A 25,000-nucleotide genomic window follows, 5' to 3' on the forward strand; every position below is an offset into this window, starting at 1 on the left:
CTTCCTGTCTGCGGCTCATTGGTTCCTACTGATTTCTCTCCTTCTGCTTGTAGAGCCGAAGCCTCCGGAGACAGAAGACGAGCCGCGAGATGAAGCTTCAGCGGAGAACAAAGATGGTAAAAATAAAGTTTGTGCTGCAGATGTTTTTTTTCTGATTCTATTTTTGCTCCCAAAAAAATCATAAAATTTAATATTTTATGGTATCGTTATCAAACCTTTTATAACTATTGTTTGTCACAATCGTTCACTGTTTTGTAATAATAACAACTTTCCTTCATTATTACTATTATTAATATTCATACTTTACTCTTCACAAAGCAATGTTCAGTTAATACATTTCATTCATTATTACAATTAATTACTCAGCTTTAACTGAAAACACCAGATAAATACATAAGATTACACATTTAGTTAAGTTTGAACTTTTGTTTTTGTAACTCAGTTAACTGTTGAGGCTGGAGGCTAATTAGCTTCAAGCTAATTAGAGGAAATGTTTAGAACTGTATCGAAACATTTTCTCTAATTAGCCTCAAGCTAATTTTCTTGTCAGGATAATTCAGGTCATGGAAAATCCTTGATTATTTCAAGGCCTTGAAAAGTCATTGAAAAACCACAAGGATGGTGAAATTCAGAGAATAATGTCTTCACTCTGGGATCAGGTCATGGAAAACCTGGAAAAGTCATGGGATTTTAAAACATGTTTTTCCAGGCCTGGAAAAATCATTGAAAACAATAAAGAAAAAACATAGTTGTGTAAAAGTGGTGTAAATGTGTTATATTCATGTGTTCATGACGTTCTTTTACGCTGAGTTTGAAATAATGAATCTGCTTTTAAAAGAAAGAGGCTCAAAATATCAGCAGTATACATACAGGCATCTATATGAATGTTTATTCTTTTAATCAAACTATTGTCTCTCATTCATCTGAGTCATTTAAGGTTTACTGTATGCTTTGAATCCTCATTGTTAGTTTAAATACTACATTTTATCACTTTGTACTGTTCACACACACATTTCACACAATGTTTGCTCATGGACATTTGGTTTAAAGTCTTGGAAAAGTCATTTGTCAAAATGTGTCTGACCTTGCATTGCGTCTGCTCTCAGGCTCGGCGTGCCTGCAGAGCGTCTCCGTGGTGTTGGACAACGTGCCGGACAACATGCCGGACGACGCGTCCAGAGACCTGTTGTCCATGCTGGTGGAGAACATCTCGGGTCTGGACCACAACAGCTTCAGCCTGGAGATCATCTGGGAGAGCAGCAGAGCCGTGGTCAGCTTCAAGCAACCGGCCGGTAGGAAGGAACTCCAGTAAATAACCAGTCGATGACCAGGTTACCAGCAGATAACCAGGTCACCAGTAAATAACCAGTAGATGACCAGGTTGCCAGTAAATAACCAGTAGATGACCAGGGTGCCAGTAGATAACCAGACCCACTTCTTCCACCACAATGTTTGCCTTTAGTTTCAATGGAAGGACAAAAAAAAACGTCTAAATCTTCGAACCAGACCTGTAAATTCAGTCGTGGTGTCGTGGTAACCGGTGCGTTGACACGTGGATCAGCTGACCCGGGACCAGTGCGGTTGTCCCCGGGGAGCCCGTCCCGGTTGCAGGAGTAACCTGCAGTGTTTCTACAGATGCGGAGCAGTTCCTGGCCTCCAGTCGGTCCACGCAGAAGCTGCAGAAACGAGGACTGACGGCTCGCCCGCTGGAGGCGCCGTCCAGCGTCCGAGTGGAGAGTCTTCCTCCGACCGTGGTCAAAGGTATGCCGGCCGTTCGAGTCCCCCCGTCTCCTCTCTGCGGCGTTGAAGCTGTTGTGGTCACGTGTTGTGTGTTTCCTCTCCAGACATGTTGGAGCTGTTCTTTGAGAAGCACTGGGTGCTGCCGGACAACCTCGTCATGATCCCCAGTGAACAGGCGGCCGTGGCGTCTTTCAGGAGCCCCAAAGGTTTAAATATTTACTATAATATAAAGATATTTTATGAAGAGCCCCCCTCGCAGCGTGACCTCTAGTAAAACAAGTTATTTAAATGCCTTGTGCCTACAATTACAACAACCACTCATCTGAGCTTTCCTTTGTTTATTCCCCCGATGCAGTCGTGGAAAGCATTTGCACAAAACAAGACTACGAGATGCGATCCATCCCCCTGAAGGTGTACCCGTACTACGAGTCCCTCGGCACGGCGCTGTACGGCGCAAAGCGTCCCAGGTGGAAGATGCCTGAGCCTTTCGCCGAGTGCGTTCACCACAGCGTCTGGAAATTCCTCCTGATGAAGAAGCTGCTGAACTGCCTCAACGATCAGATGCGTCCGTACTTTTGCGCCGTAGACTTAGAAAATCCGGAGGTGAAGCTCCGCCCTCTCCCAGGGTTCCTGAGGCAGAAAGGTCTGACCGCCCAACGAGTGGACGAGTGGACGAGGGTCGCCAGAGAGGCCTTCCGACGCCAAATGTCTGAGTACGGCGCTTTCGACTGTCCAGTGAATGCGCTCGCGTGGAAAGCTGCGGAGAAGGACGTCCGTTTGGCCGTCGCGGACGACGCCATCCTGGTGCTGGACACGTCCAAGGGGATTCTGACCATCGCCGGCCGAGTCGACGATCTAAAACGAATCCGCGCTCCCGTGGAGAACATCGTTCTGAAAGCCATGGATCAGATGAAGCGTGAGACGGAGGGTGTCTCCGAAGTGATGATTATGTCTCCTGCGATGTTCTACATCCTGAATCACGAGGGATTCGAGAAAGCAGCCCGGGACATTTCCCGCGACATGAAACTCTCCTTCGACAAGGGCAACCAGAAGTTGACCATCAAGGGACTTCCTGCGGAGGTTTACCAGACCAAAACATGGATCTTGGAGAGGAACGTGGCCATGAGTAAGAAGCACCTGAATATCCCCCCACCTCTCCTGGACTTCCTGACGACCGTGGATCCCACGGACATGTCACAGCACCTGTTCACATCCAGAGGCATCGGGGCCATCTACGCCATCGAGAGCAAAGGGTTGGTTCTGTCGGGGAGTTCCGAGAGCGTCCTCGCGGCCGCCGAGAGCAAGATGAAGGCCGATTTGTCCCATCAGACTCTGGACGTGGAGGACCAAGAAGTTCTGAAACTTCACCTTTGGGTGAAGCTGAACCAAGAGCTGTTGGTCACCTACAACTCTACAACGAGGAAAACCGTGGTCATCCGCGTCGACCCGCAGAGGAAGGACAAAGTGACGGTGGCCGGCTTCCTGAATCAAGTGAAAGAGGTCAGCGGCACTCTGAGGGAATTCATTGGCAACTACTCGCGGGTTCAAGAAACCATTCGCGTCAAGTCCCGCGCTGTCGTTCAGTTCATCGAGAAAAATAAATCGCAAGATTGGTCCAGCATCGCCAAAGATAACACCGTGGAAGTCCGGTTCGATCCGGAAAGGCCGAAGATCACCCTCGCCGGGGCGCGACTCCACGTCCAGAAAGCCAAAAGCTGCTTCCGGGAGCTGACGAGTGCCCTCTCCACCGACCACTTCATGGTGGATAAGCCCGGAGCCAAGAAGTACTTCCAGTCCCAAGGAAGCATATTCCTGTCGACCATCATGACGGAGTTCAGATGCGTGGTGGTGCTTGGTCCTGAGAATCAAGAAGAGGAGGACGAGGAGGACGATGAGCAAGTGAAAGACGGACATTGTTACTGCAAAGTGAAGACTGTGAGTGGGGTTCTGGTCTCGGTCAGCAAAGCCGACATCTGCAGCTTCGGCGTGGACGTAGTGGTCAACGCAGCCAACGAGGACCTGCAGCACATCGGTGGCCTCGCGTTGGCGCTGCTGAAGGCCGCGGGGCCGGAGCTTCAGAGAATCAGCAACGACCATGTCGCCAGGAGGGGGAAGCTGCGAGTGGGCGACGCCGTCGTGACGGCTGCATGCAACCTGCCATTCAGGCACGTGGTGCACGCCGTCGGCCCGCGGTTCTCTGACGCCGACAGGAAGACGTCGGTGTCGCATCTGAAGCTGGCGGTTAGAAACAGCCTGGCGCAAGCGGAGCAGGTGAACTGCTCCACCGTGGCGCTGCCGGCCATCAGCTCGGGGGTGTTCGGCTTCCCCGTCGACCTCTGCGCCGAAACCATCGCTGAGGCCGTCAGGGGCTTCTGCGACGGCCCGGGACCGCACGTGCTGACCGAGGTCCACCTGGTGGACAACAACGACCACACGGTGAGGGTCCTGGCCGCGGCCGTCAACAAGATGTTCGCGGACCTCGGACCCACGATGACGGTACCGCCGCCGGCAGCAGCGGGGAGAGGAGCCGGGGCTTCTGGGTGAATACAAGAAACTTAAACATCTACTGTTTATTGTTGGTGCCACGCCAGACGGTTATGGAAATACCTGGAAAAGTCATGGAATTTTAAAACGGTTATTTTTCATGACTTTTCCAAAACTTTTGGGATTTTCTTTTTCAATGATTTCTCCAGACCTGGAAAGATCCTTAAAAGAAAAAGAGCAAAATCCACCTCCGAGTACAAAATCTGAAATGTAAAAAAAATATATATTTATTTTATGAGGGACTATTTCTTGTCGGCTCTCTACACAAAATTGCCTAAAAGACGCTAGGCTAGCTGTTGCTACCTGTTTGCAGTATTTGTGCTAAGCTAACCGTCCGCTAGGGAACATTCCACCATTTTTGGAGTTTCTCTGTTGATTCAGTTTCAGGTCATTGGTCCAGATAGTGAAGCTCCTCCATTGACAACTCCAGAACCATCTGACGAACCTTCTGGAAGGTGGACTTTGGTGCATCTGAACTTTTACTGCTCTCTTTCCAGTGGATATCAGCCTATTCAAGGTCATAACCAGTCGCCGGGCGGCCGTCCGTTTGGTGGACGAGGACAAAGAAGATCTGGATCTCATGAAGGTCCACAAAGCACCGGGGGAGGTTCGAACTTCGGAGGCAACTCCAGCCCCGGAGGGCACGGAAGGTACGGTTCTTCGTCTTCTTCTTCTCTTTCTTTTCTGTCGCCCGTTTCTTCTTCTTAGTGTTGTTTTTGCTCTGCAGTGAAGTCTTTAGGACAACATTATCGATGTCTGGGATTCTAAAGACCAGATCCATCAATTGGGTCTAAAAGGTAGACTGTATTTAGGAAGTGGACGTAGTCGTTGGGGACCTGTTGGTTTGTTGGACCGATGTTTTGAAGACGTTTTTGGATGTCCATCTTGTTTTTTTTTGCAGCCGGTGAACAGGAAGTGACCATATCTGGAATAGAAATGAGGAATGTAGTCAGCTATAAGATTACCCTAACCTCACATTCTTCCTGTTCGTTTACTTCTGTTCTTATCCGTATGTTGTGTCTGTTCAGCGCTTTGATCAAACTAGCCAGCTAACTAGCATGCTAATTAGATGGTTAGTTAGATGGTTAGATGCTTGCTAGTTAGCTGCATAGTTAGCTAGATAGATAGCTGGCTAGTTAACTGGATAGTTTGATGGCTTGGTTGTTTTTAATTGTTCTATACAACTTAAGTTTGCCTTGCCTGTTGATTGGCTGCAGGTCGGGCAGGGTGGAGCAGACCACGGCCGAGGGTTTGAGGATCAGTCTGTGCAACGGCAACATTCAGGACCAAACTGTGAGTTCTACGCAGAACATGATGATCAGTCGTGTTTAATTCCCCGTCTAGAGCGTCCGGCTCGTGTGACGCTGTGGTTTGTGTCCGCAGACCGACGTCATCGTGAACACCGTCTCAGGGGACTTGAACCTGAAGCAGGGCGCCGTGTCCGTAGCGCTGCTGCAGGAGGCCGGCTCCGGCTTGCAGGCGGCGGTCCGGACCGCCGCCGGTGGGGCGGCGGCGTCGTGCGGCGACGTCATCGTCACCAATGGCTTCAAGCTCAAGTGTCGGAAAGTCTTTCACGCCGTTTGCCCGTATTGGGACAACGGAGGCGGCCAGGCCGAGGAGGTGAGGAGGAGGAGGAGGATGATGGTTTTACTCCTGTCGACTGTATTTAAAGCTCATAACACACAAAACTCACAATTCAGTCTCATTACAATCACAGAGCAGCTACTTTAGCGGCCCGCTAGTTAGCATGCTAGTTAGATGGATAGTTAGTTGGATATCCATTATCTTCCATCCATTATCTTAACCGCTTATCCTCATTAGGGTCGCGGGGCGCTGGAGCCGATCCCAGCTGTCAAGGGGCGAAGGCAGGGTACACCCTGGACAAGTCGCCAGTCCATCACAGGGCAGACATATAGACAAACAACCATTCACACTCACATTCACACCTACGGGCAATTTAGAGTCCAATTAACCTATGCAGCATGTCTTTGGACTGTGGGAGGAAGCCGGAGAACCCGGAGAGAACCCACGCTGCCACAGGGAGAACACGCAAACTCCACACAGAAGGACCTGCCAGACCACTATCCGAACCCCGCCCCGCCCGGGATCCGAACCACAGACCCTCTTGCTGTGAGGCGTCAGTGCTAGCCACTACACCACCGTGCAGCCCTCAGTTAGTTGGATAGTTAGATGGAATTAGATAGCAAGTTAGCTGGATAGTTAGATTGCTAGTTAGATGGCTAGATGGCTTGCTAGTTAGATGGCTAGTTAATCAAATGGCTAGTTAGCTGGCTTGCTAGTTAGCTGGATAGTTAGCTTGCTATTTAGCTAGCTAGCTAGACAGACGATAACAGAGTAAAACTGAGTACCGATGTGCTACTTGGGTAAATGTGATGGGTAGTTCAGGGGGGATTTGAACCAACATCCTTCCAGTCAAAGCTCTATTTATTGACCCTGAAAGGCTCCGGTTCGTACCTCTGACTGTATTCACACTGTTACTCCTCCCTCGTCTCAGGAGTTGGTGTCGGTCGTCCGCCGCTGCCTGCAGGAGGCCGAGCGGCACCGCGCGGCCTCGCTGTCCTTCCCCGCCATCGGCACGGGAAACCTGCGCTTCCCCCGAGCCGTGGTGTGCAGAGTCCTGCTGCAGGAGGTCCACGCCCACAGCCGCACGCACGCCGCCGGCCTCCTGAGGGAGGTGCACGTCGTGGTTCACCCCAGCGACGGCCAAACGGCGGAGGTGAGTCGCTTCGTGACCTGAAGCTTTGGACCGAGAGGAAGACGAGAGGAAGACGCTGCTAACGGCCTTCTGTGTTCTCCAGTGTTTCACCAGAGGGTTCAGAGGTCAGAGGGAAGCGCCACAGGTTAACGAGCCACCGGGGAGGCAGTCAGCCAGCCAATCACAGCAGCCCTCAGGTAACGAGCCGCCTCCTCTCAATCCAACCGACAAAACTGACTGAGCTGACAATGAAAATTCAGTTGAAAGACATTTACTTACATTGATTATGATAGAAGTCAGACATTGAATGTAATGATTTGATGACTTTAGAGACAAAGAAAACTTTAATCTGTACCTTTAGAGACAAAGGAGACAAATAATCTGTGCTTCAGAGCTTAATCTTCACATAATCCGGTGTGGTTACTCAGGCTCGTTCGGCCCGGTGAGCTCTCCGACCCTCGGGGTGCACAGGATGCAGATGGGTCCTCTGAGTCTGGAGGTGTCGACCGGCGACATCACTAAGGAGGCCTGTGAGGTGATCGTCAACTCCTCCAATCAGAACTTCACCCTGAAATCAGGTGACCGTCCTCCTCGAGTGAACGTCTTAATGAACGTAACTGAAATAAACGCGTTGGCTTGAACGCAGCAGCGGCTCATCGGCTCCTCTGTCTCCTCTCAGGCGTGTCCAAGGCCATCCTGGACGGCGCGGGGTTAACGGTGGAGCTGGAGTGCTCACAGATAGGTATGGACTCCTCCCACTCCCACTGGGGACAGACTCCTCCCACTGGGAACAGACTCCTCCCACTCCCACTGGGAACAGACTCCTCCCACTCTCACTAGAGAAGCAGCATTATTTGTCTTCAAAGCAATGCAAACTCATGTAGAGCCTCAAAATATGAATGTTAGTTCATTTAAACTAATATTTAACCATTAATTAATTAATTAATTAAATTACTTTAAACTCATATTGATCAACGGCCTCTGACCTTGTGGTGCATTCAGGTGCAGCTCAGAAACCCTGTAGACACCAACACGTTGTTGTGAAGTCCTTTGCTGCCATCTAGTGGATCTTATTGTTTATTGTTCTCCTGGTTCCTCTCCTCAGTGGGTTCTAAAGGGTTCCTCTGGATGGTTCTCTGTAGTTTAACCTTGGTTCCTCTCCTCAGTGGGTTCTAAAGGGTTCCTCTGGATGGTTCTCTGTAGTCTGACCTTGGTTCCTCTCCTCAGTGCGTTCTAAAGGGTTCCAGCCGGTTCCCTTCATCCTGACGTCGGCCGGCCGGCTGCCCAGTCATCACATCCTTCATGTTGTCGGCGTCAACGACGTCCAGAAGATCCGAGAGCTCGTCTACTCGGTGCTCAAGTTCTGCGAAGAGAACAAGTTCTGCTCCGTGACGTTCCCCGCTCTGGGGACAGGTCTGTGTGTATATCATAATATATTATATTATATTATACTTCTTCTTCTATCACTTTGATAAAATGTGTAAATATTTGATGTCTTTTCATAATATTTTAACATTTTCATAATGTTATCACATTATTCCGTCTTCATCATTATTTTATGACTTTCTAGACTTTATATTTATGACATTTTGTTCTCATGACTTTACAGAATATTGATCAATAAAGTTTAATAACAATAAATAATCACAGGAACAGACGACACAAAGTAATTCACGACTATTTGAGACTTTGATCGACTCGTTGACGTGATCGGACACGCATAGAGTTTTACATCCCATCATCCTCATCCTCATCTTCATCGGCGGGCTCAGGTCAGGGAGGGGCCGCCCCGGCGGCGGTGGCGGACGCCATGGTGGACGCTGTGGTGGACTTCGTGAGGAAGAAGCACCCGAGGTTCGTGGTCAGCGTGAAGGTCCTGATCTTCCAGACGCTCATGATGGCCGACTTCCTGAAGAGCATGAAGAGGAGGGAGGGGGAGGAGGTGGAGGAGAAGAGCGGCTTCACCCGCTTCAGAGGTAGCGAGTGAATGTGTGACGGAGGGAGAGGGAGGAGGGGGGGCGGGGCTAAGAGGGTCCCACTTCCTGTCGGCGCCACAAGATATGAAACAAACAGGAAGACACTTTGTGGGGACTTGTTTTCAGTGGCGGGCTGGTGGTGGTGTGTTTGTGGTGGTTGTGTGTTTGTGGTGGTTGTGTGTTTGTGGTGGTGGTGTGTTTGTGGTGGTGTGTTTGTGGTGGTGGTGTGTTTGTGGTGGTTGTGTGTTTGTGGTGGTTGTGTGTTTGTGGTGGTTGTGTGTTTGTGGTGGTTGTGTGTTTGTGGTGGTTGTGTGTTTGTGGTGGTTGTGTGTTTGTGGTGGTGTGTTTGTGGTGGTTGTGTGTTTGTGGTGGTGGTGTGTTTGTGGTGGTTGTGTTTGTGGTGGTGGTGTGTTTGTGGTGGTGGTGTGTTTGTGGTGGTGGTGTGTTTGTGGTGGTTGTGTGTTTGTGGTGGTGGTTGTGTGTTTGTGGTGGTTGTGTGTTTGTGGTGGTTGTGTGTTTGTGGTGGTTGTGTGTTTGTGGTGGTTGTGTGTTTGTGGTGGTGGTGTGTTTGTGGTGGTGGTGTGTTTGTGGTGGTGGTGTGTTTGTGGTGGTGTGTTTGTGGTGGTTGTGTGTTTGTGGTGGTGGTGTGTTTGTGGTGGTTGTGTGTTTGTGGTGGTTGTGTGTTTGTGGTGGTGTGTTTGTGGTGGTTGTGTGTTTGTGGTGGTTGTGTGTTTGTGGTGGTGTGTTTGTGGTGGTTGTGTGTTTGTGGTGGTGGTGTGTTTGTGGTGGTTGTGTGTTTGTGGTGGTTGTGTTTGTGGTGGTGGTGTGTTTGTGGTGGTTGTGTGTTTGTGGTGGTTGTGTGTTTGTGGTGGTTGTGTGTTTGTGGTGGTGTGTTTGTGGTGGTTGTGTGTTTGTGGTGGTTGTGTGTTTGTGGTGGTGTGTTTGTGGTGGTTGTGTGTTTGTGGCGGTGGTGTGTTTGTGGCGGTGGTGTGTTTGTGGCGGTGGTGTGTTTGTGGCGGTGGTGTGTTTGTGGCGGTGGTGTGTTTGTGGCGGTGGTGTGTTTGTGGTGGTTGTGTTTGTGTGTTTGTGTTGTAGCGTTGACCTTGTTGTGGTCTCAGTGTCACCGTGTCCTTCCAGAGAGCGTCACTTCCTTCTTCCTGGGCGTCGGTGACGAGCGGCCGGCGACCGAAGGCCCGGTTCTGGAGCGGGAGGAGTTCGAGCCCACGGCGTTCCAGCTGTGCGCCGACAGCGACGCGGTGAGCGAAGCGGATGTATTCAGACGGGAGAGAGGTCACGACCCCGAGCAGGGCTCTTAAGGCATGGAAAACCTGGAAAAACTATGGAAGTTTAAAATGGTTACTTTCAGGCCTGTATGGGAATATAACACATTGCCATGACTAAAGTCCTGGAAAATTAGTTTGAAGTCCTGGAAAATTAGTATAAAGTCCTGGAAAATTAGTATAAAGTCCTGGAAAATTAGTATAAAGTCCTGGAAAATTAGTATAAAGTCCTGGAAAATTAGTTTGAAGTCCTGGAAATGTAGTTTACAAGACCTTGAAATGTGGTTAAAAGTCCTGGAAATTAAGTATAAAGTCCTTGAAATTTAGTTTAAAGTCCTGGAAAATTAGTTTGAAGTCCTTGAAATTTAGTATAAAGTCCTGGAAATGTAGTTTGAGGTCCTGGAAATGTAGTTTGACGTCCTGGAAATTTAGTTTGAAGTCCTTGAAATGTTGTTTGAAATCATTGAAATGTAGTTTGAAGTCCTTGAAATGTCGTTTGAAGTCCTTGAAATGTTGTTTAAAGTCCTGGAAATGTTGTAAAAAGTCCTGGGAATTTTGTTAGAAGTCTTGGAGAAGTCCTGGAAAAGTCCTGGAAATATGGTTAGAATGAAATGTGTAAGTTTAAAATGGTTATTTTCAGGCCTGTATGGGAATATAACACATTAAAGTCCTGGAAATTTAGTTTGAAGTCCTGGAAATGTAGTTTAAAGTCCTGGAAATCGCTTGGTCAGAATGTGTATGACGCTGCGTGACCTTTTTGACCTCTGTGACCTCCGTGACCCCGCAGGCCGTGACTCAGGCCAGGAGGAGGATCACGGAGCTGATCGTGGCCGAGCAGGCCCAGAGAACCATCAGGGACCCGTACATCAGGAAGCTGTCGCAGGACGACGTGGACCAGCTGAGGGCTCTGCAGAGGAAGCTGACCGTCAGCATCCGCCTGAACCGAGGGCCGCTGGACCCGGAGGACCCAGAGGACCCGGAGGACCCGGAGCCCAACATCCACCTGGAGGGTCTGACCAGAGACGTCTACACCGCCGAGTCCGCGGTCAGGTGGGTGCACCCGATCCACGAGGGAGGAACCACGAGAAACGTGCTCGTTCCTTCTAACTGTTGTTGTTGTTGTTGTTGTTGTTGTTGTTGTTGTTCAGGGACATCATCCACAAGGTGGAGCGGTCGGAGAACCTGAAGACCAGAGCGCTGCTGCTGAGCGGCCTGGTGGAGTGGCAGCACCTCGACAGGGCCGGCGCCGCCAGGCCCTTCGACATCTACACCAACCTGCAGCTGGAGGAGGCGCTGGAGAAGAAGACGCCCAGCCTGAAGATCAAGATCCTCAAGGAGGCCTTCACGGCCCGCGTGGACGCCAGGAAAGCCGTGTCCAAGAGCGGCCGCCGGGAGGTGGAGCTGCTGAGGAGGGAGCTGAGAGGTGAGCACACACACACACACACACACACACGCACGCACGCACGCACGCACGCACGCACGCACACACACACACACTCTTAAAGGACATTCATGGGGTCTAAGAGTCTCGTCTCTCTCGTGATTCCAGTTTTTTGCTGTATATATGTATATTAATATTGTTATTATTGTTATTGTTACCTACTTCCTGTTTGTCGCCTCTCGGCAGACGACGCCGCGCTGCCGCCTCACTGGGACGCCATGACTGGCCTGCTGCAGCTGTTCCCTCTGAACGCCACATCGAAGGAGCACCAAGACGTGGAGGTGGAGCTCACCAAGACGGGCCTGCCGGCCGCCATCGTCAGCGTACGTAACAACAACAACAACAACAACAACAACAACAGCGACACGTTTCACTGTGACGCTCGTCTTCTTGTTCCCGCGTGCAGATCGAGCGCGTGCAGAACGTGACGCTGTGGCAGAGCTTCCAGCTGATGAAGAAGCAGCTGGAGGTGAAGAACAAGCACACCAACAACGAGCGCCGGCTCTTCCACGGCACCGCCGCCGCCGCCGTGGACCTCATCAACAAGCAGGGCTTCAACCGCAGCTACGCCGGAATGCACGGTACGCACAGAACACAGGAAGTACACGCAGAACACTCAGGAAGTACACAGAGGACACAGGAAGTACACGCAGAACACTCAGGAAGTACACAGAGAACACAGGAAGTACACAGAGAACACAGGAAGTACACAGAGGACACAGGAAGTACACGGACAAAGACGGTAGTATTCAGCCTCAATAATCTGCCAATAAATACATCTATCTATAGATATATTTTGTAAATATGAATTTATAAGTTTTTATATTTAAATATATTTTATAAATATATATATATATATATATTTATAAAATATATTTATACTACTATTTATAAATATATATCCACATTTATAAAATGTAATTATATTTTATAAATATGTATATATTTATACATATATATTTATTTGATAAATATATATAAAATATACATTTATAAAATAGATTTTATAAATATTTATATTTTATAAATATATTTATGAAATATTTATACTACTATTTATAAATATATATTTATAAAGTAGTAGTATAAATATATTCATAACATTTATTTATAAAATATGAATATTTTATGAATATATATATATATATACATATATATATATATATGTACATATATACATATATATATATATATGTACATATATACATATATATATATATATGTACATATATACATATATACATATATATATATATATATATGTACATATATACATATATACATATATATATATATATATATGTACATATATACATATATATATGTACATATATACATATATATATGTACATATATACATATATATATGTACATATATATATATATATATGTACATATATATATATATATATATATGTACATATATATATATATATATATATGTACATATATATATATATATATATGTATATATATATATATATATATATATATATATATATATATATATATATATATATATGTACATATATATATATATATATATGTACATATATATATATATATATATATATATATGTATATATATATATATATATATATATATGTACATATATATATATATATATATATATGTACATATATATATATATATATATATATGTACATATATATATATATATATATATATATGTACATATATATATATATATATATATGTACATATATATATATATATATATATGTACATATATATATATATATATATGTATATATATATATATATATATATATATATATATATATATATATATATATATATATATATATATATATATATATATATATATATATATATATATATATATATATATGTACATATATATATATATATATATGTACATATATATATATATATATATGTACATATATATATATATATATGTATATATATATATATATATATATATGTATATATATATATATATATATATATATATATATATGTATATATATATATATATATATATATATGTATATATATATATATATATATATATATATATATGTATATATATATATATATATATATATGTATATATATATATATATATATATATATATGTACATATATATATATATATATATGTACATATATATATATATATGTACATATATATATATATATATGTACATATATATATATGTATATATATACATATATATATGTATATATACAGATAAAAGGTAGTATTCAGCCTCGGTGGTTCGCTTCCCCGTCTTTCAATCACGATTTATTCAATATAGATAAATAAATATACTATATATAGATATATATAAATATAAAATGATATACATACACACACACACGAGGTACGTTCATGTCTTTAATGGCCAGCAGGTGGCGCTGTGTGAGTGATAAAGGTCCCTCTGGTCTGCAGGTGCGATGCTGGGGAACGGGTCCTACTTCGCGGTGGACCCGGCGTACTCGGCGCGCGGCTACGCTCCGGCCGACGCCAGCGGCCACAAGCGGCTGTACCTGTCCCGGGTGCTGGTGGGGGACTTCACGCAGGGGAGGCAGGGCCTCATCACGCCCCCCTGCAGGGCCGCGGGCAGCGCCGCAGACCTGTACGACAGCGTGGTGGACCACACCCACAACCCCACCATGTTCGTGGTCTTCAACGACATGCAGGCGTACCCCGAGTACCTGATCACCTTCACCTGATCGCCTTCACCTGATCACCTGATCACCTTCACCTGATCACCTGATCACCTGATCACCTTCACCTGATCGCCTTCACCTGATCACCTGATCACCTTCACCTGATCACCTGATCACCTTCACCTGATCACCTGATCACCTGATCGCCTTCACCTGATCACCTGATCACCTGATCGCCTTCACCTGATCACCTGATCGCCTGATCACCTTCACCTGATCACCTTCACCTGATCGCCTTCACCTGATCGCCTTCACCTGATCACCTGATCGCCTTCACCTGATCACCTGATCGCCTTCACCTGATCACCTTCACCTGATCGCCTTCACCTGATCGCCTGATCGCCTTCACCTGATCGCCTTCACCTGATCACCTGATCGCCTTCACCTGATCGCCTGATCGCCTTCACCTGATCGCCTTCACCTGATTACCTGATCGCCTTCACCTGATCGCCTGATCGCCTTCACCTGATCGCCTTCACCTGATCACCTTCACCTGATCGCCTGATCGCCTTCACCTGATCGCCTTCACCTGATCGCCTTCACCTGATCACCTGATCGCCTTCACCTGATCGCCTTCACCTGATCACCTTCACCTGATCACCTGATCGCCTTCACCTGATCACCTGATCGCCTAAATGCCCCCGTCGCCTGAACGCCTGATCCCCTGAATGTCCTCGTTACCTGAACGTCACCTGAACGCCCCCTTTACCTGAACGTCACCTGAACGTCCCCTTTACCTGAACGTCACCTGAACACCCCCTTTACCTGAACGTCACCTGAACGCCCCCTTTACCTGAACGTCACCTGACGAGCCCACGGAACCTTAAAGGAACCGTGTGTTGTTTGTTCTTCGAGTCAGAACCTTTGGACGTCGTATATTCTACATATTACACAACATATTTACTTGTTTACTTTTTCTAGATTGGGTTCACAAACAATAAATAAATCATAAAGCTTTGTATCCGAGTTAAACGTTAAAAAAAGTTTGAAATGTTTCACTTTGTTTTTGCTTTGGAACGTTAAATAAAATATTAAAGGAACGTTGCGACATCAGTGGATTTATTGTTATTGTTGTTGTGAATTTGTTGACAGAGTTAAGACCAACAGGAATCGTCACGAGTGGAACGTGTTTCTCCTTCAGATCGTTTTATTTTGTTTGGTTTCAATGAAAAAACTAAAACGTGATTTTTGAGGAAGAATTAAAACAGCTTGAAAAAAAATAATAATAATTTCAGAACATTTACAAACGAATGTGAAACTTTGAGATACGAGGTTGAAATCCTCGGGACCCTTTGAGGCTCAAAGAAAAGTCCAGGAAGAAGTTCAGAAACAGCTGAAAACCTTCTGAGAGGATCAGAACTCCAGAGAAGAAGAAAAAGAGAAGACTCGTCCAAAATGAAACAGAACCTCGAGAACCTCGAGAACCCGGACGGGTTCTCACCTCCTGATTTATAAAATGTGCATCAATTAGTCCTCGTTTCAGAGTCACAGTGTTTATGAGAGGAGTCCGCCATTTTGTCTTTGACATCATCATCTTCTTCGTCGCTGTGGTTCTGCTCTGGTGGATCCTGAATGCACCTCAGGGGGTCCTGAACGCACCTCAGGGGATCCTGAACGCACCTCAGGGGGTCCTGAACGCACCTCAGGGGATCCTGAACGCACCTCAGGGGATCCTGAACGCACCTCAGGGGATCCTGAACGCACCTCAGGTGTTCAGGATTCAAAGCTCATTTAAATCCTCGTCGTTGTATTAAAATATAAAGTTTCAGTTGATTTATTACTTTAAAAACAACGTCGGACCAAAAACAAAAGTTTAAATATTTCAATCTAAACCTCTGAGCAGGAGGAAGAGGAGGGAGAAGAAAGGAGGAAAAGATGAAGACAAATTTTGTGTCAGCCTAAAGCGTTCTGCCCCTTCTCGTAAACAAACAACCTCCTCCTCTTCTTCCTCCTCCTCCTCTTCCTCCTCATCTATTTGTAAACAAACATCACGTTGTCATAGTGATCGTTACCACAAAGTCACTTTACAACTCAAAAAGTGGCAAAAAGATTAAAAAGTTCAGCGAACCGAGTTTTACTTTCCTCATTTTCTCACAGAGTCCCTGAATGCCTCACGTGACTCCGACCTCACGCGGGTTTTCTATTTCCTTTCTTCTTCTCTCCGTTTCTGATGAGAATCAAAGTTAACGAGTTTCTTTGTACACGCCGGAAGTTAAAGCTCCATCGGGGTCGTCCTCGGGGTCACCCCCAGGTCGCCCTCGGGGTCGTCCTCAGGTCGCCTCGGGGTCGTCCCCAGGTCGCCCTCGGGGTCGTCCTCGGGGTCGTCCTCGGGGTCGTCCTCGGGGTCACCCCCAGGTCGTCCTCAGGTCGCCTCGGGGTCGTCCTCGGGGTCGTCCTCGGGGTCACCCCCAGGTCGTCCTCAGGTCGCCTCGGGGTCGTCCTCGGGGTCGTCCTCAGGTCGCCTCGGGGTCGTCCTCGGGGTCACCCCCAGGTCGTCCTCAGGTCGCCTCGGGGTCGTCCTCGGGGTCGTCCTCGGGGTCACCCCCAGGTCGTCCTCAGGTCGCCTCGGGGTCGTCCTCGGGGTCGTCCTCAGGTCGCCTCGGGGTCGTCCTCGGGGTCACCCCCAGGTCGTCCTCAGGTCGCCCTCGGGGTCACCGTCTCTGCTGGCTGTAGACGGGGAAGGCCAGCGTGACGTTGAGCGAGTCGTTGTGCTGGACCAGCGAGGTGTGCTGGTAGTGGAGCACCAGGTCCTTCAGGGAGCCGTACAGGTTGTACGGCTCGGCGAAGCCAAAGCCGGTGCCCGTCTTGTTGATGACGCAGTGCTTCACCTCGCCCTCCACCCTGAGGGAGACAGGTGAGACCAGACAAGTGTCCGCAACAGGTAAACAATTAGGTGAAAACGGTTGTAAGATAAGGGAAAGTAAGATAAATAAATATAGGTGTTTATACAGGTGTGTAAAGAGGTAAACAATTAGGGTAAAAACGGTTGTGGAAACAGGTAAAAAGTTGGATAAATAAATACAGGTGTGTAAACAGGTGAACAGGTGTCTAAACAGGTGTGTGAACAGGTGTCTAAACAGGTGTGTAAACAGGTGAACAGGTGTCTAAACAGGTGTGTAAACAGGTGAACAGGTGTCTAAACAGGTGAACAGGTGGGACTTACACCACCGAGCAGGCGTAGCAGCCCGGCTTGCTGCTGTCCCGCACCAGGAAGGTCCCGTCTCTCTTCCCGCGGAGCAGCGACTCGGCCTGAAGCCGGTTGATGTTCCCCAAACGCCACAGACGCTCGTCGTGGTGAGGAAGGTCCTCCTCATCCTCCACCATGCTGTACTCACTGAGGGGGTTAGCAGTTAGCGGCTAGCTGTGGACAACAACAAGCTAGGAGTGCTAACATGCTAACACGGTGTCTACAGGTTTAAAGGCGCCACCTGGTGGCTGAACGAGACAACAGCAACGTTATCGCTTCTATGAAGTGTCACGAAGCTGAATATCAGGTTTTACACAAATTCACTCTTTACTTCCTTCTATGAGTTAGAACGTCTCACTCTAAGCTAGAACGTCTCACTCTAAGCTAGAACGTCTCACTCTAAGCTAGAACGTCTCACTCTAAGCTAGAACGTCTCACTCTAAGCTAGAACGTCTGTGTTTTGTTCAGGATCCACTTCCTGGCTCCTCCCACTACTCTCATCTCTTGAGCTTCTCAGACTGAAGACTTTTGTTCGACTCTGATGTTTAACGTGAATGATGAAGGATCGCTAACAACTCCCATGATCCTTTGCTGCTTCACCCCTCCAGACTTAAACTTACTCCTCCGTGGTTTCGTTCTTCAGGCCGAGCCACTCGTTCAGCTTCCTCTGGCGGACGCCCTTCTGAGTCAACCACCTGAGTACACAGAGTACACCGTTAGTACACCGTGAGTACACCGTGAGTACACCGTTAGTACACCGTGAGTACACCGTTAGTACACCGTGAGTACACAGATAGGGCGGGCGGCGCTCACATGAGGTACTGGTCCCTGGTCTTGCGCAGCTGGATCAGGTCGGGCTTGATGCTGTTCATCTTCTTGTCGATCTCGCGGTAGTCGGCCGCCTGCGTCTTCAGGTCGGCCTCCAGGTGGCGCTTGCTGTCCACGATCTCGCTGATGCGAGACTTCAGCTTGTCGTAGTTCTCCATGATCCTGTAAACCATGAAGAGGTGAAGATGAGATATGAAACAAACAGTAAAGAAGGACACAGCAGCAATATTACAGACACAGAGGGAGTAAAGAAGTATATGAAGTACTTCAATGTATTACATATAGTACCAGAGGAATGTACATAGTGTTTGTGCTCGTCTTGTTGTGCAGCAGGAAGGACACGTTGAACAATACTTTTATTGGTGGAATATACCTGTTTTATGTTTAAATATGTAAATATACAACCTGTCATGGTTTAAAAAAATACATTTTGATGCCTTAAACTTTATGAATCCTTTGAAAAACAATCTAACTTGTAGCTTCATCCGTGTTTCATGTGATCAGTACGATGCGTTCAGGGTCCTGTTGCTCTGGAGAACCTGGAGACTCACAGACCGAACGCTCTGAGAGCTTTAAGCTTAAAACATTCAGCGACAGTAAAAGTACAACGAGTAGAAGTATTTTATTCATTATCCTTTAGAGACGACGACATTCCTTAAAGTTTGAAAATGTTCTGACTGAATTATTTCTACTGAACAACGACGTCAGGAATGAAACTACAAACCAGATTCATATGAATAAATGAATAAGAAGAAATATAACGAAACAGGAAGCGGCTGACGAGGACAACGAACCCAAAACCAGCAGGTGTTCCTTCCTCTGGTGCCATGGCAACAAGGCCTGCTCCCCCTGCGCGCGCGCGCGCGTGTGTGTGTGTGTGTGTCCAGTTACCGTGGCAACAGCCCTACCTCTGGATCTCCTTGTCGTTTCCTTCTCTCCTGAACTTCTCGATGTATTCTTTGCTGAAGCGCTCCTGAGTCTGACACTGCTCCTCGAAGATCTTGATGGTCTCGTTGAACGCCTCGATGGCCGTCCTCTTCATCTGGATCTCCTGAGGGAGAGGAGGAGGAGGGGGAGGAGCTTATTGTATTGTTACACAGGAGGGGGAGGAGCTTATTGTATTGTTACACAGGAGGGGGAGGGACTTATTGTATTGTTACAGTCTATCGTAGTGTAGCATAATGTCTCGTACTGCAGTGTAATATAGTATCGTATTGCATCATAGTGTAATATAATATATCATACTGTACTGTAGTGTAATATATTATACTGTAATTTATTGCATATTATATATATTATACTGTATTGTATCGTATTGCATCACAGTGTAACATTGTGTCGTATTGCATCACAGTGTAACATTGTGTCGTATTGCATCACAGTGTAACATTGTGTTGTATTGCATCACAGTGTAACATTGTGTCGTATTGCATCACAGTGTAACATTGTGTTGTATTGCATCACAGTGTAACATTGTGTTGTATTGCATCACAGTGTAACATTGTATCATATTGCATCACAGTGTAACATTGTATCATATTGCATCACAGTGTAACATTGTGTTGTATTGCATCACAGTGTAACATTGTGTCGTATTGCATCACAGTGTAACATTGTGTTGTATTGCATCACAGTGTAACATTGTGTTGTATTGCATCACAGTGTAACATTGTATCATATTGCATCACAGTGTAACATTGTGTCGTATTGCATCACAGTGTAACATTGTGTCGTATTGCATCACAGTGTAACATTGTGTCGTATTGCATCACAGTGTAACATTGTGTCGTATTGCATCACAGTGTGTTGTAGTATCTGTGTCGTGGTGTACCTGAGAGGTTCTGGTGTACTCCTCGTACAGTCGGTCGTACTCTCGGTTCTTCTCCTGGTACTGCAGGTGATACTCGTGGAGCTTCTTCCCCACAGCTTCAATGCTGTCCTCCTTCACCACCTGGTCCTGAACAACAACAACAACAACATGTCCGTCAGACGGCTGAGCTGACCCTTAACGGTGCATGAGTGCTGCCCACACGGACCTGCTGGTGTTTGGACACCGGGTACAGCAGCTTGACGTCCAGCTTGGGGTTGTACTGGGCGAGCGACTCGTGCCGGTAGTGGTTGATGAGCTCCACCACCGAGCTGAAGGTCAGCGGGTCGGAGAAGCCGTACTTCCCCTCCCGGTGGAAGATCTTGATCAGCTTGTTGTTGCCTCCTTTCCTGAACCAGGCCAGAGAACCTTTGTTAGACCGAACCAGCAGACAAGGGGGCGGAGCCCCCGAGGGTCAGAACCCATTTCAAAATAAAAGCGAGCCCTGGTGTGATGGTCAGCCATAAAAAAAAAGAAATAAAGAAAGAAATATAGAGAAAGAAAGAGAGAGAGAGAGAAATAGAGAGAGAGAGAGTCACACGGTGACGTCATGGCGAGTCTGTACCTCAGAGTCAGAGTGTAGTCTCCGTGCATCTTGGTGGAAGCGTCTCGCACCAGAAAGGTTCCGTCAGCCGTGTCCCTCAGCTTCTCATTCACCTCCTCTCTGCACAGGGAGAGAGGTCAGGTACTAGTACACACTGCTACAACAGTACTAGTACCACCAGGAACACACACTGTAACTACAACAGTACTAGTACCACCAGGAACACACACTGTAACTACAACAGTACTAGTACCACCAGGAACACACACTGTAACTACAACAGTACTAGTACCACCAGGAACACACACTGTAACTACAACAGTACTAGTACCACCAGGAACACACACTGTAACTGCAACACTGTAAGAATACTCTGATAAATATGAACGAACTATTAACACTGTAAAAAAAAACCTGTTAAAGTAAATACTGAACTGTACTATTAGATTATCATTAAACACATTCTACCTGTACATTATTATTACTCATCTATTCTCAGCGTTAGTAAGATGCCTTCTACAACATGCTTGTGTTGCTGGGTGGGACGTGTCTATCACCTGGAGATGTCTCCCCAGTACCACTCGGCGTCCTGCAGAGAGATGCTGTTGTTGAAGCTGCAGGCGGCGGCCGGAGAGGCGGACTTCACGGGTTTAGGAGGCAGCGCTGCAACGACACACAACACACAACACACACTCAGGGTTGTGAGTGTTTCATCCTCTACACAATCACTCTGCAAGTCTAAACTACTCAGAGGAAGAGGAGCGACCGACGCATCAGGATGAACTCAGGTTCATGTTTGAAGTCGTTTAGGAACTCTTCGTCCACTAGAGGGCGCTGAAGAGGCTTCACAGCAACACAACACTTCATCCTGGCAGAAGCACAACCACTACACACATCCCTGCATCAAAACACACAGGTACACACATCCCTGCATCAAAACACACAACGATACGGTCCTCGTGGTGAGTTCAGTGTCTCCATGTGACGATGGTGACGTAATCTACTGGCTCCGCCTCCAAAAATCTTCTCAATAAACTTGACGTCATCTATGAAAATAAAATGTTTTTTTAAGATGCGGTTGCTTCTGATCTCTTTGGTCGTCATGGAGAGAATCTGACTCTCAGTCGACTTGTTGAATATTATTAATAATAGTAGTAATAATGATAAATATAATGCGTAGCGTCTCCTACGCATTTAAATATCAAACATCAGCGGAGAGAAAACTTTCCCACAGGATGTTGACGCATCGAGGTTGTTTTTTTACCCAGAATCCCTTTCTCTGCGCCAGCTGGCGCTCACCATCCTCTTCTGGAGGATGAGAGCTTCTCTGATCATAAAAGCCGTGACGGACACCGACAGGTGGTGCGTTCAGGGTCCAGCGCTGCAGGTTCAGGCCTGAGCTCCTACCTGGACTCTGCATGGTGATGTAGCAGAGGATCTGGTCCCGTCCTCCTCTTCTTCCTCCTCCTCCTCCTCCTCCTCCTCCTCCCTCCATGTCGGCCCTTAATTAAACCCTTTGGCCTCGGCGACGCTTCACAGGTGAACAATCAGACCCGGGTCCTGGTGTCCTGGATCCCATGAGGTCCTGAACTGATCCGCCTCTTAAAATGAAAACAGACAGGTCCAGGTCTGGATTTCACTGCTCTTCCTCCTCCTCTTCCTCCTCTCTCTTCTTTTTTTGGGACAATCACAGTGATGTAGATCTGCAGGATTTCCTCTCCGGCTGCACCTGCAGGCTCCTCTTCCTCAGACTCTTCCTCAGTCCTCGATCCTTCAGCCGTCTTTCGGCGTTTTTAAAGATTTTTTTTTTTTAATTTGTAAGCGACGCAACTTCTCTCCTCGTCCGCCTCCGTCTCTCCGAGCCGCGGTTCAAAGCTCAGGAGAGCAGCTTGGAGATGTGTGACATCACCGTTGCCCCCCAGCCAATCCCACGATGGCAGTGATATCACCGAGGCAACACCCCCTCCCCCCTCCCCCCTCTGCTGCATCTTTCACCGTGTGGACGGATGATGTCATCGTTTCAGCTGCCGCTCGGTCGACGGAGTGAACGGACGACAAAGAGACCATCAGCTGACCGCCAGTTATGAAACATGACTTAATTTATTTATTTATTACATCCAGCACACGGGAACCATCTGCAGGGACGCTGTACTTCAGGAGAAGTACTAATACCACAGAGTAGAAGTACTCGGGATGAAAGCACCAGCATCCAAATATACTGAAAGTACCTAAAGTAAAAGTACTCATTATGCAGAATAATGTATATTATTGACAAATTAATGTGTTTATCACTTTAAAAAAAGATAGAGCGCATGTTAACGACAATAATCTATAGTAATACTTAATTTATTACTTGGTTATATTTTATGTAACCTTGTAAAGGAACTACGAAGTAGCAGCGACTCCTCTGGTTGTATAGAAGTCTATGCTTCATGTGTTAAAGCTGCATTCTCTCTCCTGACCACCAGGGGGCGACTCCTCTGGTTGTATAGAAGTCTATGCTTCATGTGTTAAAGCTGCATTCTCTCTCCTGACCACCAGGGGGCGACTCCTCTGGTTGTATAGAAGTCTATGCTTCATGTGTTAAAGCTGCATTCTCTCTCCTGACCACCAGGGGGCGACTCCTCTGGTTGTATAGAAGTCTATGCTTCATGTGTTCAAGCTGCATTCTCTCTCCTGACCACCAGGGGGCGACTCCTCTGGTTGTATAGAAGTCTATGCTTCATGTGTTAAAGCTGCATTCTCTCTCCTGACCACCAGGGGGCGACTCCTCTGGTTGTATAGAAGTCTGAGAAAATGACTCAGACCATGAAGGAGATGCTTTAGGGGCGGGCCTACAAGGTGATTGACAGGTCGACACCAGCGACTCTGCAGTCCACATACGGTCACTTCCTGTTCACGTGAAGCTGACAATGCGTCTCAGCTTCCCTCAGAACGTCATGAGGGAACGACCTTTAAAGCAACGATCACAACACCTGAAGTGATCACTCTGATCAAACGTATCAAATCCAGGAGAACCCAAATGTTGTCATGTGACTTCTTGTCATGTGACTTCTTGTCATGTGACTTCTTGTCATGTGACTTCTTGTCATGTGACTTCTTGTCATGTGACTGCAGACTGAGAGGAACTGAAAGTGATGATACATAAATATCTCAACCAGATGCTGAATGATGCAACGCTCTGCAGAGCCTCAAAGATTGTTTCTGAGCGAGAGGAAGCGTCACTCTGCGCTGGGTTTGTAGTCCCAACATCTCAAACAGAGTGAGACGTCCACACACACACACACACACACACACACACACACACACACACACACACACACACACACACACACACACACACACACACACACACCTGGTGCAGCCTGGTTCATGTTGAGCTCGCTGGTGATCAGAACCTCCAGAACCTGAACCAGAGAGTCCAGACTGGACTCAGACCTGAACCGGAACAGAGACTCAGGGTCAGACTCTTAAAGCTGCAGGACACGAAAACACAAAGAACTAAAGTCCAGCAGTTAAAGTCTGGGTCAAGGAGGCGGTACTGGGTCCAGAGGGCGGTACTGGGTCCGGGTCTAAAGGGCGGTACTGGGTCCAGAGCGCGGTACTGGGTCTGGGTCTAAAGGGCAGTAGTGGGTCAAGGAGGCGGTACTGGGTCCGGGTCTAAAGGGCGGTACTGGGTCCGGGTCTAAAAGGGCGGTCCTGGGTCCAGAGCGCGGTACTGGGTCTGGGTCTAAAGGGCGGTAGTGGGTCTAGGAGGCGGTACTGGGTCTAGAGGGCGGTACTGGGTCTAGAGGGCGGTACTTGGTCCAGAGAGCGGTACTGGATCCAGAGGGCGGTACTGGGTCCAGAGGCGGTACTGACCCGGCAGCCGGCCTGAACAGCAGCGGGCTGAAGGCCTCCGCCAGGCTGCGCGGGCTCTGGGTTCTGGAGCCGTGCTGCAGGAGGCGCGCCAGGTGCCGGACGACGCCGAGCAGAGTCAGACCGTACTGGACCGGACCGGACGGGGAGCTGGCCACGCCCCTCAAGACCTGAGCACACTCCTCCAGGTCATGCACCTCTAAGGAGGAGGAAGAGGAGCTCGTTAACGGAGGAGGAGGTGTAGGACAAGAACAAGGAGGAGGGGTAGAAGGAGAAGGTGTAGAAGGAGGTGTAGAA

At 47.2% G+C, this 25,000-nt stretch overlaps 2 protein-coding genes across 4 annotated transcripts in view; one reads left to right on the forward strand and one right to left on the reverse strand.

The window, feature by feature from the left end:
• LOC137804854 (protein mono-ADP-ribosyltransferase PARP14-like) overlaps window positions 1-14,466 on the forward strand; it is a 15,583-nt gene extending 1,117 nt beyond the window's left edge. The window contains exons 4-23 of the mRNA XM_068604282.1: window positions 54-116; window positions 1,107-1,292; window positions 1,636-1,761; window positions 1,845-1,946; window positions 2,096-4,280; window positions 4,782-4,934; window positions 5,502-5,577; window positions 5,668-5,904; window positions 6,800-7,021; window positions 7,104-7,197; window positions 7,429-7,578; window positions 7,680-7,742; window positions 8,228-8,413; window positions 8,773-8,976; window positions 10,114-10,232; window positions 11,044-11,306; window positions 11,405-11,679; window positions 11,884-12,020; window positions 12,104-12,278; window positions 14,139-14,466. Coding sequence (XP_068460383.1) covers window positions 54-116; window positions 1,107-1,292; window positions 1,636-1,761; window positions 1,845-1,946; window positions 2,096-4,280; window positions 4,782-4,934; window positions 5,502-5,577; window positions 5,668-5,904; window positions 6,800-7,021; window positions 7,104-7,197; window positions 7,429-7,578; window positions 7,680-7,742; window positions 8,228-8,413; window positions 8,773-8,976; window positions 10,114-10,232; window positions 11,044-11,306; window positions 11,405-11,679; window positions 11,884-12,020; window positions 12,104-12,278; window positions 14,139-14,422 — 5,300 coding nt within the window. The 3' untranslated portion in view covers window positions 14,423-14,466. The remainder of the gene's footprint in view (window positions 1-53; window positions 117-1,106; window positions 1,293-1,635; window positions 1,762-1,844; window positions 1,947-2,095; window positions 4,281-4,781; window positions 4,935-5,501; window positions 5,578-5,667; window positions 5,905-6,799; window positions 7,022-7,103; window positions 7,198-7,428; window positions 7,579-7,679; window positions 7,743-8,227; window positions 8,414-8,772; window positions 8,977-10,113; window positions 10,233-11,043; window positions 11,307-11,404; window positions 11,680-11,883; window positions 12,021-12,103; window positions 12,279-14,138) is intronic.
• A 1,078-nt stretch (window positions 14,467-15,544) lies between these two features.
• The window catches only part of LOC137804844 (phosphatidylinositol 3-kinase regulatory subunit alpha-like), a 13,873-nt gene continuing 4,417 nt past the window's right edge, over window positions 15,545-25,000 (reverse strand). Inside the window, exons 7-18 of one of the 3 annotated variants that reach the window (XR_011080179.1) lie at window positions 24,707-24,902; window positions 24,201-24,283; window positions 21,403-21,508; window positions 20,867-20,965; window positions 20,471-20,651; window positions 20,266-20,391; window positions 19,343-19,485; window positions 18,420-18,596; window positions 18,227-18,301; window positions 17,583-17,753; window positions 16,082-17,260; window positions 15,545-15,997 (exon numbers count right to left, since the gene is read on the reverse strand). Coding sequence is in view for 2 of the 3 variants with exons in the window: in XM_068604270.1 (XP_068460371.1) it covers window positions 17,071-17,260; window positions 17,583-17,753; window positions 18,227-18,301; window positions 18,420-18,596; window positions 19,343-19,485; window positions 20,266-20,391; window positions 20,471-20,651; window positions 20,867-20,965; window positions 21,403-21,508; window positions 24,201-24,283; window positions 24,707-24,902 (1,547 nt within the window). In the remaining variant the exon portion in view is untranslated. Of the gene's footprint in view, window positions 17,261-17,582; window positions 17,754-18,226; window positions 18,302-18,419; window positions 18,597-19,342; window positions 19,486-20,265; window positions 20,392-20,470; window positions 20,652-20,866; window positions 20,966-21,402; window positions 21,509-22,252; window positions 22,752-24,200; window positions 24,284-24,706; window positions 24,903-25,000 lie in introns of those variants that run through there. The other 2 variants (XM_068604270.1, XM_068604271.1) reach the window with 2 other exon arrangements.

Source organism: Clinocottus analis, unplaced genomic scaffold, assembly GCF_023055335.1.
Source record: "Clinocottus analis isolate CAN_PGR_092001 unplaced genomic scaffold, fCliAna1.0.p SCAF_67, whole genome shotgun sequence".
In the NCBI taxonomy this organism is placed as follows: domain Eukaryota; kingdom Metazoa; phylum Chordata; class Actinopteri; order Perciformes; family Cottidae; genus Clinocottus; species Clinocottus analis.